The sequence below is a fragment of the Heterodontus francisci genome, chromosome 13 (assembly GCF_036365525.1).
Source record: "Heterodontus francisci isolate sHetFra1 chromosome 13, sHetFra1.hap1, whole genome shotgun sequence".
Taxonomy (NCBI): Eukaryota; Metazoa; Chordata; class Chondrichthyes; order Heterodontiformes; family Heterodontidae; genus Heterodontus; species Heterodontus francisci.
In genome coordinates this window covers 88,740,932-88,757,695 of record NC_090383.1, presented here as the reverse complement: position 1 = coordinate 88,757,695, position 16,764 = coordinate 88,740,932, and the positions used below count along the sequence as shown (strand labels likewise).

At 45.0% G+C, this 16,764-nt stretch overlaps 1 protein-coding gene across 14 annotated transcripts in view; it reads right to left on the bottom strand.

Moving 5' to 3' along the window:
• The window catches only part of mta3 (metastasis associated 1 family, member 3), a 366,201-nt gene that overhangs the window by 176,711 nt on the left and 172,726 nt on the right, over positions 1–16,764 (bottom strand). For all 14 annotated transcript variants that reach the window (XM_068045144.1, XM_068045146.1, XM_068045152.1 and 11 more), the window contains exon 8: positions 15,167–15,266. In XM_068045144.1, the coding sequence (XP_067901245.1) occupies positions 15,167–15,266 (100 nt within the window). The remainder of the gene's footprint in view (positions 1–15,166; positions 15,267–16,764) is intronic.

The following is a 16,764-nucleotide window of genomic DNA, read 5'->3' as shown; positions in this document are numbered from 1 at the left end:
GCATCAGATACTCTGCTTTCCCTCAAACTGTTCCTGGACTCACATTCCCTCCACACTGTTCTCCGAACCTGGATACTTGTGCAGCAATGGACCTTGGCATAAGTTCAGCGATGCTCCAAGTTGACTGCACCTGATCTACAAGTCAACTTCGCCCTCGACGGCGCAATGATTTTAACTTTGGACACTATTACTGTCTTCTCCCTGTCCTATAACCAGGACATATCTATCCTAATACAAAAGCAAAATATTGCAGATACTGGAAATCTGAAATGCAAACAGAAAGTGCTGGAAATACTCAGCAGCATCTGTGGAGAGAGGAACAGTTAACATTACAGGATATTGACCTGAAACACAGAATCATAGAATGGTCACAGCACAGGAGGAGACCATTTGGCTCATCATGCCTGTTCCTGTTCTCAGCAAGTTGAACTAACCTAGTCCCACTCCCCCACTTTTCCCTTGTAGTCCTGCAAATGTTTTCTCTTCAGATAATTATCCAATTCTCTTTTTAAAGCTACGATCGAATTTGTCTTCACCAAACTCAGGCAGAGCATTCCTGATGCTAACCACTCGCTGCGTAAAAAAATTTTCCTCATGCTGCCGTGGCTTCTTTTGCCAATCATTTAAAAATGGGTGTCCGCTGCTTCTCAGTCCTTCCACCAATGGGAACAATTTCTCCCTTTCTCCTCTGTCCACACCACCTCACGATTTTGAGCACCTCTATCAAGTCTCCTCTCAAACATTTTCTTCTCTAAGGAGAATATCCCCAGCTTCTCCAATCTATCCACGTAACTGAAGTCTCTCATCCCTGGAACCATTCTGGTGAATCTTTTCTGCACCCTCTCCAATACCTTCACATCCTTCCTAAAGTGCGGTGTCCAGAACTGGACACAATACTCCAGTTTAGGCCAAACAAATGCTTTATACAATTTTATGATAACCTCTTTGCTTTTGTATTTTATGCCTCTATTTACGAAGCCCAGGATCCCATATGTTTTATTAACTGCTCTTTCAACCTGCCCTGCCATCTTCAATGATTTGTGCACAAAGACCCTCAGGTCCCTTTGCTCCTGCACCCTCTGTAGAACTGTACCCTTTGTTTTATATTGCCTCTCCTCGTTCTTCCCACCAAAATGAATCACTTCACACTTCCCTGCATTAAATCTCATCTGCCACTTGACCGCCCATTCCACCAGTCTATTCTTTTGAAGTTTAACACTATCCTCCTCACAGTTCACAATACTTCCAAGTTGTGTCATCTGCAAATTTTGAAATTGTGCCTTGTACACCCAAGTCTAGGTCACTGAAATATATCAAGAAAAGTTGGGGTCCTATCACCTGGGGGAACCCAACACCGACCCCTGGGGAACCGCACTATAAACAGTCCTCCAGTCTGAAAAACAATTGTTCATTACACTCTTTTTACTGCAACTCAGCCAATTTCATATCCGTGCTGCTACTGTCCCGTTTATTCCTATTATGTGGCGCTTTATCAAATGCCTTTTAGAAGGCCATGTACACCACATCAACCGCATTACCCTCATCAATCCTCTCTGTTAACTCATCAAAAAGCTCAAGTTAGTTAAACACAATTTGCCATTAACAAATCTGTTCTGGCTTTCCTTAATTAATCCTCATTTACCCAAGTGGCTGCTAATTTTGTCCTGAATTATCATTTCTAAAAGCTTCCCACCACTGAGGTCAAACTGACTGGCTTATAGTTGCTGGGCTCATACTTGCACCTTTTTTTGAACAAGGGTGAACATTTGTAATCCTCTAGTCATCTGACATCACACTTGTATCTAAGGAGGATTAAAAAGTTATGGCCAGTGTCATCGCAATTTGTTCTCTTACTTCTGTCAGTATCCTTGAATGCATCTCATCCAGTCCTAGTGACTTATCAACTTTAAGTACAGCCAGCCTATATAATACCGCCTCGTTATTGATTTTTAACCCATCAAGAGTCTCAGCTACCTCCTGTTCCACTATGACTTGGGCAGCATCTTCTGCCGTTGGTAAGCCAGATGCAACATACTCATTCAGTACCTCAGCCATGCCCCCTGCCTCCATGTGTAAATCCCCTTTTAGGTCCCTAATTGGCCCCACTCCTCCTTTTACCACCGTTTTACTATTTCAAAGTGATTCCTAACAACGCTGGCCGCCACTGACGTCATCAGGCTGCGCCGCAGTGCGCACATGCACAGACAGTCTCCTGCTCTCTGCGCATGCGCTACATTCCGGCTTGCCAGGACTGGTTAGCGCATGCGCCGATGATGTCATCGCGTGACGTGTGCATCTTCGGGCAACGCGCCTGGTCGGCCTCTGCCCATGCGCTTTATGCAACACCAACGGGTATTCACGCATGCGTCAAGCTTTGGCGCGAGTTTCTGAAAGTGGAAGGAGGAGAGGTTTTGTCGGGCATTTTCTCGCAATTATTTAGTCGTTTTGAAGATTTCAGTCTGCTTCATTTTTATCAGAAAGAGGAGATTGCTCCAAGGTAAGTTGGTCTGAAAACATTTTCATTGTCTGGAGCACTACATGTTTTCAGAGCAACTTGCAACAGGGTCTGGAGCACTACATGTGCTCCAGTCCCTGTTGCAAGTTGCTCTGAAAACATTTCCATTGTCTGCGGCACTGCACGTGCTCCAGTCCACTGCACTGCGCTAAAATCCTTTCCATTGTCTGGGGCTGTGTGCAGGCAGTACATGTGCTCCAGTCCCTGTTGTAAGTTGCTCTGTTCCAGCACCCATCAGAGCTGTGCACGTGGACACATAGCCACCTGTTTTCCCATCCACCCTTGAAACAACCATGCACAGCCTTGTGAGACTCCGCAATTGCCAGCTGCTGCCTGTCAAGCAGAGAGGGCGTCCAAAACAGTCAAGCACCTTGGGAACATTCAGCAAGAAGAGACTGAGCACTAAAAGAAACAAGCATGCCATGTCCAGTGGTAGCACAAATGTGAATGCTCTTGCTGAGTACACAACTGGTGAGGTGGGAGTGCAGCCACACCGTTCTCCATCCTCAAGTCAAAGGTAGATAAGAGCGAAAGAAATGGAAGGTGATGCTGATAGTAGTAGACAGGATTAAATGGGAGCGGATGGGAAGGCGCAGGAGTAGCATAACCACTAGCAGGGAACAGCTGGCTAAATGGCCTGCTTTATATTCATAGTCCAAAAGAAATGTGCTTCTTTTTCCAGCACCCTCAAATCATTCATGTTGTCCCTGAGAGCAGTATTGAACCATCACAAGATAGGGGCAGTAACATCATCCTGACTCCTACAGCGTGGATACTAAGTGATTCATTGGCGGTGTTATCAGCCTTTACCGCAGAACATAAAGCATGCTCAACAGTAATTACATTGGAGGGGGGAAGCTCTGACACTGATGTTCTTTCCTTATTTCTTTTCATGTAAAACATGCCGTCGAGAAAACAATCCTTGAGACTTAAGGTCAGCATTCAAGCAACGAAGGCAACTGGATCATGCTGCGGAGCTGGTCACGATGTGGAAAGGAACCTTGCATTTATGGATGAAGTGGCAGCGCACATTGGGATGCGTTTGGGGAACATTCACCAAGAATAGACTGAGCTCAGACTCTTGTGACTTTGCCTTCTTCACATGGACAATACAGTAGTGGAATAGAGAGCCACGCGTTCATTCACCACAAGGCTCTCCAGGAACAATCTCTTTAGTTCTGCATAGCAGAGACTCAGCCTGTCTGTCTCACGGGAATGCTGATGACACAACACTCATGTATCCATGCACAGCAGTGCCTCGAATGCTTAATGTACTTAATAAAATTTCTCAATAATTAAACCTGGAATTGTTGAGGTTTTTGATGTTATTTTCCCGACTTTGGAACTGCACTTCAGATATTCAACTGTGGTGTGGTCCTTGGTGGGGGGGGGGGGGGGGGAGGAGGAAGAGGGGGAGAGGTGGGGGGGGGGGGGGGGGGGAGGAAGAGGGGAGAGGTGGGGGGGGGGGAGGAGGAAGAGAGGGGGAGTGGGGGGGGGAGGAAGAGGTAGAGAGGGGGAGTGGGGGGAGGAGGAAGAGGTAGAGAGGGGGAGTGGGGGGAGGAGGAAGAGGTAGAGAGGGGGAGTGGGGGGAGGAGGAAGAGGTAGAGAGGGGGAGTGGGGGGGGGAGAGGAAAGGTAGAGAGGGGGAGTGGGGGGAGGAGAGGAAAGGTAGAGAGGGGGAGTGGGGGGAGGAGGAAGAAAGGTAGAGAGGGGGAGTGGGGGGAGGAGGAAAGGTAGAGAGGGGGAGTGGGGGGAGGAGAGAGGGGGAGTGGGGGTGTAGTGGGAGGGAGTTAAATTCAGAAGTTCCTGAAGAGGGGGATGCAAAAGGCAGGGACCAGACAGTTGCAATGCCTGAAGTACAGTTGAGAAGTAGGGGAGAAAGCAGCTGGATGGGAGATCTGCAGCTGGAGGGGACAGCTGGATGGAGAGGGCCAGAAGCGAGAGGCTGTAGAGAGCCGTGCAGAGCGAGCGGCCGAAGACCTTGGTATCGCCGGGTGCGGGGACTGGCCGGTGCGTCTTTTGCCGTTGCAAGTTTATCGCGCATGCACAGAAAAACGCACTCCTACCCCCCCCCCCCCCCCCCCCCCCCCCGGCCGCTGTCATCTCAGGCCACTCCGCTTCCCTCCGTCACCGGCCCGTTCGCTCGCCAACTCGCCGGCCGCTCCGCTCCTGCCAGGCCCGCTCCGCTACCCCGCCCCAGCCCGCTCGTTTGCTCTCTCACTCCGCCATTTTGCGCTGACATGTGTTTGTTAGGTTGCCTCAGTGTGATTATTTGAGCAGCACCATCTTTTGTCCTGGCAGTTGCCTAAAGTCACAGACTGTGACGTTTTAGTGGCACATGCTGCATTTGCGCATGTCAGCAAATGCCGCCTTACCATTTATATGCCTATAGAAGACATTTGGATTGCCTTTTATGTTACCTGCCAGTCTTCTCCTACTCTATCTTTGCTTCTCATTTGTTTTTTCACTTCCCCTCTATACCTTCTATATTGAGCTTGGTTCTCAATTGTATTACCCACCTGACATCGGTCATATGCACCATTTTTCTGCTTCATGTTACTCTATCTCTTTTGTCATCCAGGGAATTCTGGATTTGTTAACTCTGTTTTTATTTCATCTATCCTAATGTTTTCCATGCCTACGTGTCCATTTGCATTCGCCTTTTGGCTGTCACTCTGGACTTGAGCCTATTACTTCTCTCTACCCTTCGGCCTTTTCTCTCCTATTTCTGCCGTTCTTTGCCACCCAGCCATATCACCTTTCATTTATCCTATGTACACTCACCTATCCAATCGGAAGCCAGAGAATCCCCAGAAATGGCTTCCCCCACTCACACTAATACCTTTGGAATCCCCCAAAGACCTAATCTTGGCTCCCTCATATTCCTCATCTACATACTACATCTCAGCAACACCATCCAAAGACATGACGTCAGTTTCCACATGTATGCTGAAACCATAGTCTACCTCATCATCATCTCTCAGTCCCTCTGTTGGCAACCTAAATGTCCAATATCCAGTCCTGGATGAGCTGAAATTTCCATTAATTAAGCATAGGGAAGACTTAAGGCATGGTCTTTGGCCCCCATCACAAACTCAGTTCCTTCGTAACCAATGACCCTGAGCTCAGCTTCCAACCTTATATCCTGTCTATCACAGGGACAGCTTGCTTCTGTCTCTATAAAATTGCACTTCTCAATGTTCAGCACCATTCGTGACTCCTCAGATACTGAAGCAGTCAGTGTAGAAATGCAGCAAGACCTGGACAATATCCAGGCTTGTGCTAATAAGTGGCAAGTAACATTCGCGCCATACAAGTGCCATACATATGACCATCTCAACCAAGAGAGAATCTAACCATCTCCCCTTGACATTCAAGGGCATTACGATCACTGAATTCCCCCACTATCAACATCCTGGGGGTTACCATTGACCAGAAACTGAACTGGACCAGCCATATAAATACCATGGTTACAAGAGCAGGTCAGAGGCCAGGAATCCTGTGGCGAGTACCTCACCTCCTGACTCCCCAAAGTCTGTCTGCCATCTACAAGGCACAAGTCAGGAGTGTGATGGAATACTCTCCACTTTCTTGGGTGGGTGCAGCTCCAACACAACTCAAGAAGCTCGACACCATCCAGGACAAAGCAGCCCGCTTGACTGGCACCCCATCTACAAACATTCACTCCCTCCACCACCGACAGACAGTGGCAGCAGTGTGTACCATCTACAAGATGCACTGCAGCAACGCACCAAGGCTCCTTCGACAGCACCTTCCAAACCCACTACCTCTACCACCTAGAAGGACAAGGGCAGCAGTTGCATGGGAACACCACCTGCAAATTCCCCTCCAAGCCACACACCATGATTTGGAACTGTATCACTGTTCCTTCACTGTCATTGGGTCAAAATCCTGGAGCTCCCTTCCTAACAGCACTGTGGGTGTACCTACCCCAAATGGACTGCAGTAGTTCAAGAAGGCAGCTCACCACCACCTTCTCAAGGGCAACTAGGGATGGACAATAAATGCTGTCCTGCCAGTGATGCCCACATTCCATGAATGAATAAAAAAAAACTTCTCTGCCTGCCTCAACCCATTGCCTACCGAAGCCCTCAACCATTTCTTCAATCACCTATTGCGATGCTTGCCAGGCCATCCTCTCCCCATCAACCCCCCAATAGTCTGCATCAAGTCCCAACACCCATTGCCCATGAACTCACATTGGCTCCTAGTCCACTAATGTTTCAAATTTTAAATTCTGATTCAAATCTGTCCATGGTACTGCTGCCCACTCCACCTCTGTAATCTCCTTCATCCCTACAACCCATCCCAGAACTCTATGTTCCTCCAAGTGTGGCCTCTTGTGCATCGTCACCCCCTTCGCTCTATTATTGGTGGTTTTGCAGTGGATTTCCTTTCCCAAGCCTCTCCACTTTTCTGCCTCTCCTCCCTCCTTTAATCATCCTTACTACAACCTCTTTCCTTAGCTTAGCGTCAATTTTCACCTAATTACATGTTAAAGTACGGTGTAAATGCAAGTTGTTGTTGTAATATATCATGACATGGTGTAGAGAGAAGCTGCTGCTGCTAAAGCAGGAAACAGGCAGAGAACACACATCCCAATGATACTGCAGTAGCTGAATTAATTGTGGATCTATACCAATGTTCCATGTAAGCTACATGGCTGCACAGCAACCCAAAAGATGGCACACAAGCCGCACCTGTCAGCCTCTTTAAATTACCGTGCATACACAGTTGTGCAAAAAATTTTTATAGGATCCACGCACTTAAAGAAATCACCACACCGAAGAAAAGTTACAGGGAATGTTGAGCTCTAACTCTCTGTCCTTATTCACAATCCAAAATGTTTGGAGCTCAGAATTTAGAAAGGTTATAATCCATTAAAGGTGGACTACAAATGCCAGTTCGCTCCAAACTGCCATGCAGTACCACCAGGGTATAGGTACAACACTGAAAATTCTTCATGACATTATGAAACAGAAAGCTTGGTTATTCCAGAAGAGGCTGAACATAAAAGGACTTTTTAAAATATTCATCAATTGGCAGGAAACATCTGTTGATCCTCACTTCAATAATTAATGCAGCAAGATCTGTCTGCCGTTATTCAATATGGTTCCAACAAGACTTTTTTCAGTAAATATTATGAGATTCCCCCACCCATATGTTTGTTCAAAGTAATTGTTTCAAATCATTCCCTGCTGATCGACCCATGTTATTCTCAGAATTTCATTTGACTAATTTTCATTAGACTGCTTGTACTTATCATGTGACTGACAGCACCACAACCCAGCATCCTTTTACAGCAAGGCCAGAAACAAAAAAAAATGAAAAATTCATTAATTAATTTGTTGACTAAAGTCCTGCTATAACAAGACTTATTAGTTAATGCAAGCTCTCTTGCAAAAGAACACGCCGTAACAAATTCATAACTAGTCCCAGGCACTGATAGCTTTCAAACTGTATAGAGTTATGGGTGGGGCTTTCTGCTCCTATACTCACCAGCCGTGATTTTCCTCCCAATCATTTTAATAGATGGAAAATCACGGGTTGTCAAGTGTAAAAACAAACTACGACTGTGGCTGTTTTCTTGTTTTGCACAGCCAGTAGAGATACATTATCGTTTTTGATGAGAAGGTAATTACAACATTCCACTCCATCCAGATACAATCTTCTCCTATTGGGGACATAACGTCAGTTTCTATCTGGTGCATATTTCCAGATTGACTGTAGTCTCAAAAATACAGTAATCACTTCTATTTGCTCTATCATTTGGTGCCACAACCCTCACCCATCTTGATGTTTTGCATCATTTGAAGTATAACTGTGTACATATGTAAAACAGATTGAAGCTGGTTTCTAAAGGATTAACAAGCTTTTCCATTGCCAAACTACTCTAAGCTAGAAAAAAAATTATAAAGCTGTGCACCACAGAATATGAATGATAATCACTCTTGAAATAATGAAGGCATTCCAAGAGTTTGGTATTGAAAGAGAGAGTAAATAGAACAGTCATAAAATCGTGTTGATTCAGAGAGAGCACTTGAGATTATAGTCGGTTGTATTGATGAGACTAATGGTGCTCGTTGTTATTTATATGTAAATGGTACAATAGCTTCAAGCGAGGAGATGCTGCTTAAACACGGATATCGAAAAGCAGCTGTCCGAATTTCCCCACTCCGCCGTTAGCTTTGCGAAAATGGCATCTTTCTGTCTGCCTCACCAACGTGCATTGAATGTCTTGCAGTTGCTGCATTTGCATGGCCGATATGAACTAAACTTGCCACAGAAAGTTGAGTCATTATTTCAAGTGGAAGCATCCTCTTAACAACATGATAATTCTTAATTACTACTCTTCAACCACTTTGACATGGAAAATATGGAGTCTCATTTCTTCAGGTATTAATTGATGTTAGAGATTTTAAAAATGCCAAGTTCTAAATTAAAACTTTTTTGTACATTTCCTTTCAGGCTTTTTCCCCCCTCTCTTTTCTTCCCTTTATTTCACTTTCTGTACCTGATTTGACGTTGAATTCACCCACTCGAATTTACACTTCTTTTTCTGTCCTTGCACTCTACTTTTCAATACTTCAAACTGATTGTGCAGGTTGCTTGCCCTGTTCACTCAGGTCCTAGGTACCCTGTTTCCCCTCACTATATCATCAGCTCGCATGTTCAGCAACCTGAAGAGCTAAAAGGTTTTGAGTCGAGTGCAGAGGCTGTTAGATGCCCTGCGACACCAAAATCTGTCCCATTATTACCTTTGAGAGGGTAGAGTTGACCCATCAAATTGTTTCCAGCTATCAGAAATTCAGATGTTAAGGAAATTGGACTGGTTTTCTTTTGAAAATGATTTTAAAGTAACATAACTGAAGTTAAGCTTACAAGTAAATGCCTGTGATATACATATTCAGTTGATGAATTTAAGTTGTCTTTAATACGTGTACTCAAGATGGTGACAGAATTGCGGAAAATATCTTATGGTCAGAGCTTGCAACTTTATAGCAGTTGACAATAAAACTGAATGGGAAATGCTGATGTGGCAATTTACAGTGGCAAATAGTGATGGAAAAGAATGACGAAATATTGGAACAACAGGATATAAGGTTTACAGACAGAAAGTGTGGCCCCCACGCCAAATATTTGACAATACGTACATGAAAGGGAACAACAAAAGTTGACAGGCAGATTGTTCACTGAGCTGGCTTTAGCAAATCAGAAATCAGAGTTGGAGATTCATTTTGCCATTCTGATGGTACTGAAGGAGGCCATTCGGCCCATCAAGTCCATGACAGCTTTCTACGGAGCTATGCAGTCAGTCCCACTCGCCAGCTCGATCCCCGTAGCCCTGTAAGTCTATTTCATTCAACTTCCTCTTGAAGTCATTGATCGCTTCCACCACCCTTGCGGGCAGAGTTCCAGGTCATTACCACCAGCAGCGTAAAAAAAGTGCTTCCTCATATTCCTCCTGCATCTTTTACCCAAAACTTTCAATCTATGTCCCCTAGTCTTTGTACCACTTGTCAATGGGAACGGGTTTTCCTTGTCTAACTTATCGAAGCCTGTCATAATTTTGTACACATGAGAACAAACTCAGCTTTTCCAACCTAACCTTGTAACTAAAATCCTCCACCTCTGGAACCATTCTGGTAAATCTCCTCCGCACCCTCTCAAGGACCCTCCCATCCTTCCTGAAGTGTGGTGACCAGAACTGGATGCAGTACTCCAGTTGAGGTCTATCCAGAGCTTTATAAAGATTCAGCATAACTTCCCTGCTTTGATACACAATGCCTCTATTTATGAAACCTAAGATCCCATATGCTTTACTAACCACTCTCTCGATATTTCCTGCCACCTTCAAAGATCTATGCACATGCACCCCCAGGTGTCTCTGTTCCTGTACATTCTTTAGAACTGTGCCATTAAGTATATATTGGCTCTCCCTATCCCTTCTACCTAAATGCATCACCTCACACTTGTCAGCATTAAACTCCATCTGCCACCTCTCTGCCCATTCTGCTAGCCTATCTATGTCTGGCTGTAAGCAGTTCATACCTTCACTGTTTGCCACACCTCCAAGTTTGATGTCATCAGCAAATTTTGAGATTCTACTCTGTATTCCAAGATCCAAGTCATTTATATATAGCAAATAAAAAGCAATGGTCCCAGCACTAACCCTTGGAGAACATCACTGTCTACCATCCTCCAGTCTGAAAAGCAATCATTTACTACAACTCGCTGTTTTCTGTCCTTAAGACAATTTTTGATCCATGAGCTTCAATTTTGTTAACCAGCCTTTTAAGTTGTACCTTATTAAATGCTTTCTTAAAATCCATATAAACAATATCCACTGCATTCCCTTCATCAACCTTCTCTGTCATTTCATCAAAACATTCAGTTAGATTAGTCAAGCATGATATGCCTTTTACCAATCCATGCTGGCCATCCTTAATTAACTGAACCTCTCCAAGTGGACGTTGATATCTTTCCCGATTATTATTTCTAAAATCTCACCTACCACTGATGTTAAACTAACTGGTCTATAGTTTCTAGGACTATTCTGACATCCTTTCTTGAATAAGGGTGTCCCATTTGCCACTCTCCAATCCTCTGGCATCTCCCCATACCCAGGAAAGATTGGAAGATCATAGCAAGCCTTTCCACTATCTCCATCGCCACTTCCTTTAGCAACCTGTGATGCAAGCCATCCAGACCTGGTGACTTACCTACACCAAGCATAGTCAGCCTTTTAAGCATCTCTCCCCTCTCTACTGTTATCCTATCCATTGCCTCTACTCTCTCTGCTACTGATATTTTGTCAGCCTCCATTTCCTTAGTGAACACTGATACAAAGTACTCATTAAGTATATTCGCCTTGCCCTGTGCCTCTGAACATTTAATACCCTCTCGGTCCCTAATAGGCTCCACTCCTCTTCTTACTACTCGCTTACTATTTACATGCCGGTAGGAAATCTTTGGGTTCCCTTTTATGGTGACTGCTGTTCATATTGTCTCTTTGCCAGTCTTATTTACGACTTCACCTCCCCTCTTAACTTATTGTATATGGCCTAATTCTCACTTGAGTTCCCCTGACATGCATCATCCACCCTCTTTTTCTGATTCATACAATCAAGCTGAGGATTGCCATGAAATAGACAAGGGCGCTCTGAGGGTGGACAGAGGCTCCTCAGCCCCTCTGCCAGTAAGCCCAGCTCCAGTAGCTGTGACGCCCGAGGACAGTCCTACACCTGTGCAGGAAACCCTCAGGTAGCTAGGACCCCTGCCTAAGTCATCAAAGGCCAAGTGGCAGCCTGATCAGCAACCTGCCTCCAAGCCCAGTTACCCAGGGGTCACACCTCGTAGAAGGACTCGAAAACGTATAACATTTGCCATTTGTTTGCTGTTATAAAGTTTTTCATTATTGAAGTTAACATTTATTTGGGGAAATGCTTATTCTTTCACGCCTTAACTGTGACATGCTGACTTCACGCTTCTCCCTTAGTGGGTTGCCAGTGTAGGCACAGCCCTCCTTTGATAAAAGTTTCACCTGGGCCAAAGCATGTGGTTAAGCTGGGGTACAGGCACAGAACCCAAACAGAAAGGAGGCGACGACTCAATGCTTTTAGGTAAGTCTTTATTGCTTTCACTCAGAGGCCATCATGGTGGCTGGAAGCGGGTTAAGTATGAGATTGGCTTGCCTCCTTGGCCCTTCCCTCAATGTGCCTGGCCTCTGGTGCAAGGAGTTCAACATCCAGTGCTGTCTGCTCATTAGCCTCCGTCACTCCTCAACCGATGAGGACGCAGAGATCAATCATGTCCTCTTCAGGCAAGGCCTACCCCCTCCGCAGGGCTAGACTGTGCAGAGCACAACAGACCACCACGATGCACGAGACCCTCGCTGGGGCATACTGCAGGGCTCCACCAGATTGATAAGACAACACAATATCACCTTTAGCAGCCCAATGGCCTATTCGATGGTTGCTCAGGTGGGACCATGCCGAGTGTACCTCTCCTCTGCTGAAATGGAAGCCCTTTCTGTTGATGAAGATGGTTGGTTGGTCTGTTGAAGTCTTGATGGACACATGCGTGCAATCAATCTCACCTTGCACCTGGGGAAATCCAGTGATGGCCCCAAATCCGATGATCCTCTCTGCCTGACTGTCAGGGTTGGTCCAGTAGGGCACATAGTCGCTGGTTCTCTTGAACAGGGCATTGATCACCTCCTTGATGCAGAAATGGGCTGCTGCATGGGAGACCCCACACATGTCCCTGGTGGATCCCTGGAATGATCCAGACACGTAAAAGTTAAGTACCACTGTGATCTTCAGGGCCACTGACACAGGTGACCACCGAAACCCAAAGGTTGCAACCCATTCGTCAGCATGGTGCATAAGTCAGTGACGACCATCCTGGAGAACCTTAGTCTTTGCTGGCAATGCTACACAGAAATTTGGAAGTAGGTGAGGCAATTCCGATAGTCTCTCTGGCGCAGGTGGGCCCTTCTTGGTATGGCCGGCTGCTTTTGGCTCTTGTTGTTGAGCTTCATGGGCAGGCGTAGCTGTCTCCAGGTCTTCCCTCCGTCAGAGGTGCTGAATCACACCACGGGGGTCCAAAAAGACAGGTTGTATGAGACCCATGCCAGGCGATCAGTAGGCCTCAAAGGTGCTGTCCTTGCAATGACAAAGTTGCCTTGGCACTTTGTCACTCCTCTCAGCTTATGTGCTGATGACCTCAGCCCCCACCCTTGCTGATAGCCAGCCCTCTCACCCAGCAGCATGGCCACCTGTGTAAATCACGCAGCAGTATGACTACCCATGCTGACTATCCGAGACCAAGCTCACCCATGCAGAGTGCACAGCATTGCAGGGCGACAATGGCCTCCACTCCCGTCTTCCCCTATCTAAAGCTGGTCATGGCTGCCTTCCCGTTGTGGCACTGAGGCCTTGCCTTGGTGCTACCACCTTTCAACGGCCAGGAATCCGAAGGTACGTGACGGCCGCCCATCATCCACTTGATCCCAAGCTCCCCCATTGAATCACTGTCAATTGCACGCAAATGTATTAGAACTAACTGTTCTACAATATATATGGCAGCCCGTCAGGTCAGGGCGGCATCGCCGACTTGTTGCTTTCCCGCCACTGACTAAATCTGGAACCAACACAACATTGGATTTCCAGGCAGATGCATCTGATGCTATTCTCTAGCCTCCCGCACCTCCATTCCAGCTCCAAACGGGCTCACTAAATTCAGCCCCCCAAGGTCACAGAAGAAAAGGTGACTCGGAAACCTGTGAAGTTACAATGAACAAAAGAGCAGCTTGAAAGCAGACAGATTGTAATTAAAGTACTCATTGCGAAGGAAAGTGGATAGCTATGTGCATATGAACAACAACTACAGAATTGTGTCATGCCTACCTGGATCATGGAACAGATGTGTCAAAAAGAGGTTGGGAGTGCTATTCAAGGGGACAGGAAGGAACCCAGTGGTCATCCATGTAGCAACAAATGACATAGGGGAAAAAATAGGTTCCTTGACAGTTAATTAAACATGGATAGCATCAAAAATCAAAAGGGAAGGCAAAGTAATCAACTCTGATATACTTTCCATGTTTGGGAAGGAGTAAAACTGACACATAAAATGAAGGCATAAACAATAACCAATAAGGTGACATTCACAAATAATTGGAAGCACTTTCAGATAAACAAGGGTGATGGGTTCTACCTAAATCAGGTAAGGACAAAGACATTTAAGAGGAACACTGAGGCAGCAATTGAGAATCAGTTTTATTTATTTTTAAAAATAAAATTAGATAGTGAGTGAGAAGCACAGGAGGAAACACCAGGGCCCCTGCTGTCTGAGCAGCTGAAAAAGCAACCCTGCACTAAAAGACGACAGGGCCATAAATGCGACATCCCAGCAGAAGCAACCAATTCTCCCACCTCCTCCCCGGAAAGACAAAGAGTGACAGTACAGGACTCTCCCTCTCTTCCTAATGTTCTTTCCCATCAAGTCCAAAAGTATACTATTTGCTTCCACAGGCTGCTTCACCATTCTCCACACCAGGGACCTGGACAAAAGTGTTCTTTCCTGTTTGGCTCGTCAACACTCATGGAGGATTAGGCCCTACTAGCCTCAGGGGCAACAAATAACAAGACAGAGCTCATACAGCACAACATTACTCCCTGCCTCAGAAAATGGCCCAAAACCAAAACAACGCATCTTCAGAAAACAATCTAGACCCAAGGACCGACGTCTAAATATTGCCATGAAAATGATTAAGACATGCGCACACATATTCCAGGTAGAATAGCATGCTAAGCCAAATGCTCTACCTAATAAGTAGGTATTGAGAAATGGCTATTGAAAAAATAAATCCATAGTTTTGACAAAGGGGGTCCCCACGTTAACATCCAGATTTTTGATATCCCTAAATGCCTGGAGAAGAACAGACCAATGCCCTTGTATCAGGAAACCCTCCAATCTTCATAAACCCAGACAAAACAGTGGGCCAGATGCATGAATGTGTCCACAAAAAGAGAGTTATAGCAAAGGGCTACTTCTTCCCCCATCCCACTTTCTATACTGTTATCTGATGACCCTTTTCAAGTCTCTAGAAAAACAGCGTTGAACTTACCAGGGTAATGTCTCTTGAAGCAGCTGCTGCACTCATGTGTAAACTGGGTTGCCTGACAGAACTGCTACAATCCAGAGCTCGAGCAAATGTACCCACCGCACTGACAGAGGAAAGAGACAAGGGAAATTGTCAGAGTTTTCTCTGTTTGTATGCTGTTCCTGAGAATTTATGCGTACCTTTTTTTAGTAGGCAAACAGACATGAAATTTTACTTTTGAGACAATATGCTGCATATATTCATACAACTTATTCTTCACCAAACAATTTTCAGGCCTCTTGTGTAACATTCATGTTCCTGGTTCCCTAGCTTAGAGTTGGGGCAGAGACTGATAACATTTCTACAGCAGCCAAAATATATACTCTCTACCTTTGTGGCCCAATTTGAACACAAACAAAATGTACTTTTCCAAATTAGGGTTTGGAAACAATTGCTCTATGAGTAACAGCACCTGGCTTGCTGGCCCCTTCAACAATTTCCTAAGAAAAGCTGAAAAATGAATACAGTAGACTTTTATTTTTAGTATCAAAGAATAAAGAAATGACAATTGTTTATACTACTGAAGGATAAGATTGGTCAATTTATTGGTATATGACGTTTATTTCCTCAGAACTGTTGAGACCCAATGTGTTATTTTAGTTTTAAGGAGTATTCTTTTGGGTAGAGAACTAACACAGCCATTGAAAGTGGAAAAAATACCTTCAATAATTTGAATGGTTTGTGTTGGTTGACAGCTGTTCATTGTCTGTGTTATAACGAAGGGAAAACAGAGACTGAGTAAATAGTTTTACAGAACTCTTGATTGGCTCAAATCTCCTCACCCCCAATCAAAATACTTTGTACTGTATAACCATTTCAAATACTTTTCCATGCCACAAGATCATTTGTCATGTCTGTGGATGCACACCAGATGTGAGGTTCTTAATTGTATAGACTTAAAAGTACATGCAGCACCTCCAACACTTTTCTACTTTTTAAAACTTTGAGGTGAAAGTGGCCAGAAAAGGTGATCAAAATTATTAAAATGTCAAAACACCACCTGCTATAGCAGTAGTCAATCAGACCAGAGGTTCCAAAGAATAGCTGAGTTACTGGATCTCAACTGAGGCAAAAGTTGGAGTATTACAATTAACCTCAATGCTTGTAGGTTAGACAAGATTCTTGCTCCTATACAATACATTGATCCCTGCTGGAATGTGCATGTGCAGGCAACAGCATGCACAGTACTGACCTCAGCTTTGATATCTTCCTCTCCGATGGTCAATAAGCCTTCCAACACTATCCATCAAAAACACATGTACAGATGAGGGAGGCTATTTGATCCATATAATCTTACCCTTTCATAGAAACCTATGATTCCACCCCCGCCCCCCAAAGCTCACACATGTAAAATGGCCACTTGGGCAAAGCACCCTAGGTCTGTTGAGCTCATGGAACCATATCGCACTAAGAGTCATCATCTACAGGAGGGAAGAAAAATGATCAGGGCAAGATAATTAGTCAACTAATATTTCAAATGAGATGATATCTGAAGGGAAAAAAAACTGCGTCTGTGAAAAAGAAAATCTGTAAATAGCCCTATATTTATTTATTAAAAAGCA